This window comes from Sphaeroforma arctica, assembly GCF_001186125.1.
Source record: "Sphaeroforma arctica JP610 unplaced genomic scaffold supercont1.29, whole genome shotgun sequence".
Lineage (NCBI taxonomy): Eukaryota > Ichthyosporea > Ichthyophonida > Sphaeroforma > Sphaeroforma arctica.
Window position 1 is genome coordinate 39,096 of NW_014040529.1, and position 1,184 is coordinate 40,279.

The 1,184-nt window shown below is 44.4% G+C and overlaps 1 protein-coding gene across 1 annotated transcript; it reads right to left on the bottom strand.

Annotated features, from left to right (window-relative positions):
* Window positions 1–268: 268 nt before the first annotated feature.
* SARC_00833 (hypothetical protein) lies at window positions 269–751 on the bottom strand (the record flags this gene model as incomplete). Its single annotated transcript, XM_014305450.1, has 1 exon — window positions 269–751. One exon carries the CDS (start codon window positions 749–751, stop codon window positions 269–271), a length of 483 nt encoding a protein of 160 aa, XP_014160925.1.
* Window positions 752–1,184: the final 433 nt, after the last annotated feature.

A 1,184-nucleotide genomic window follows, 5' to 3' on the forward strand; every position in this document is an offset into this window, starting at 1 on the left:
AATGTACCTACACAGGTCCTGCTTCTAAGTTGCAATATGTGATCGCAAGTCGTTAAGCCCCGCTACCGTACCTGACATCTTATAGTGGCTTCCAAATGAATCTGCTTTGGCCGGTGCTGCTGACGTCATCAGCCGATCAACACCCATGTTCACATTCTCCAACACCACCAGGACTTTGGTCAGCCCTTTCAAGCGATAAACATGCCGCACATTATCACCTAGCACTCGGTCATTGACAAACGATCTGGCCAAGAGTAAATCCATACCGTCATGTATTGACCTCATTATCGCATTCACTGCCTCGGCGTACATCGGCTCCATTGACAAGAGCCCAATAAAACATGAGGCATGCTAGCTCTGAAAACACTTCAAATCCATGATTAGCGATGACGCCTCCTCTAGTAATCAGCCGAGCGAAAATTGTCAGATTGTTCCTTATCTTCTCAGTAGCCTCCTGCACAGGCTCAAATACGATCTGGCGTTGACGCGTGGCTAATCTCCTCTTGAGCTTGACCATTAAGCGCTTCGCCACTTGTCGTTTCATCTGACCATCCTCATCCTCGAGCTCCAACGTATATACTTCATCTGACTGCGGCAATGCGCCTCCTGCATCACAATAAGCCAACAAACGAAACAAATGGTGTGCGAGCACAGCCCACATTTCATATGTCTGCAAGTTCTGCAATACGCTAACCACCAACCATGGCTCATCGACATATTTTCCCGCTAAACGGTCATCCGTCAGCAACATTTCCTTCCTTGGTGAAACAAATTGTGTGCGAGCACAACCCACATTCCATAAGTCAGCAAGTTCTTAGAAACCTATGGTCGGTTGAGCCATCTCGCTACCGAAGTTTTCAGATATAGATAGATTTGGAATGTAGATATAGTTCTATTAATAGAATTAGATTAAATCATATGTTCAGTATTTTACTGGGGTTTTTTAATGGCCTTGTCCAAATATCTGATATGTAAAATGGAAAAGGTATTAATTAATAAAACTGTTAAAAACCATTTAGGAAACTTAAGTTCCTCGTACTATTAAGAGTACGTTTATAGTTTACGTACTGCGCAAGAGTACGTTCATAACATGGAGTCTAATGTGGAGGCCCGGCTATTGCACAGCCCCCACCCAGCTTTGGACCCAGGAGAAGCAAGTTGTTCACTCGAGCTGATTATGGGTC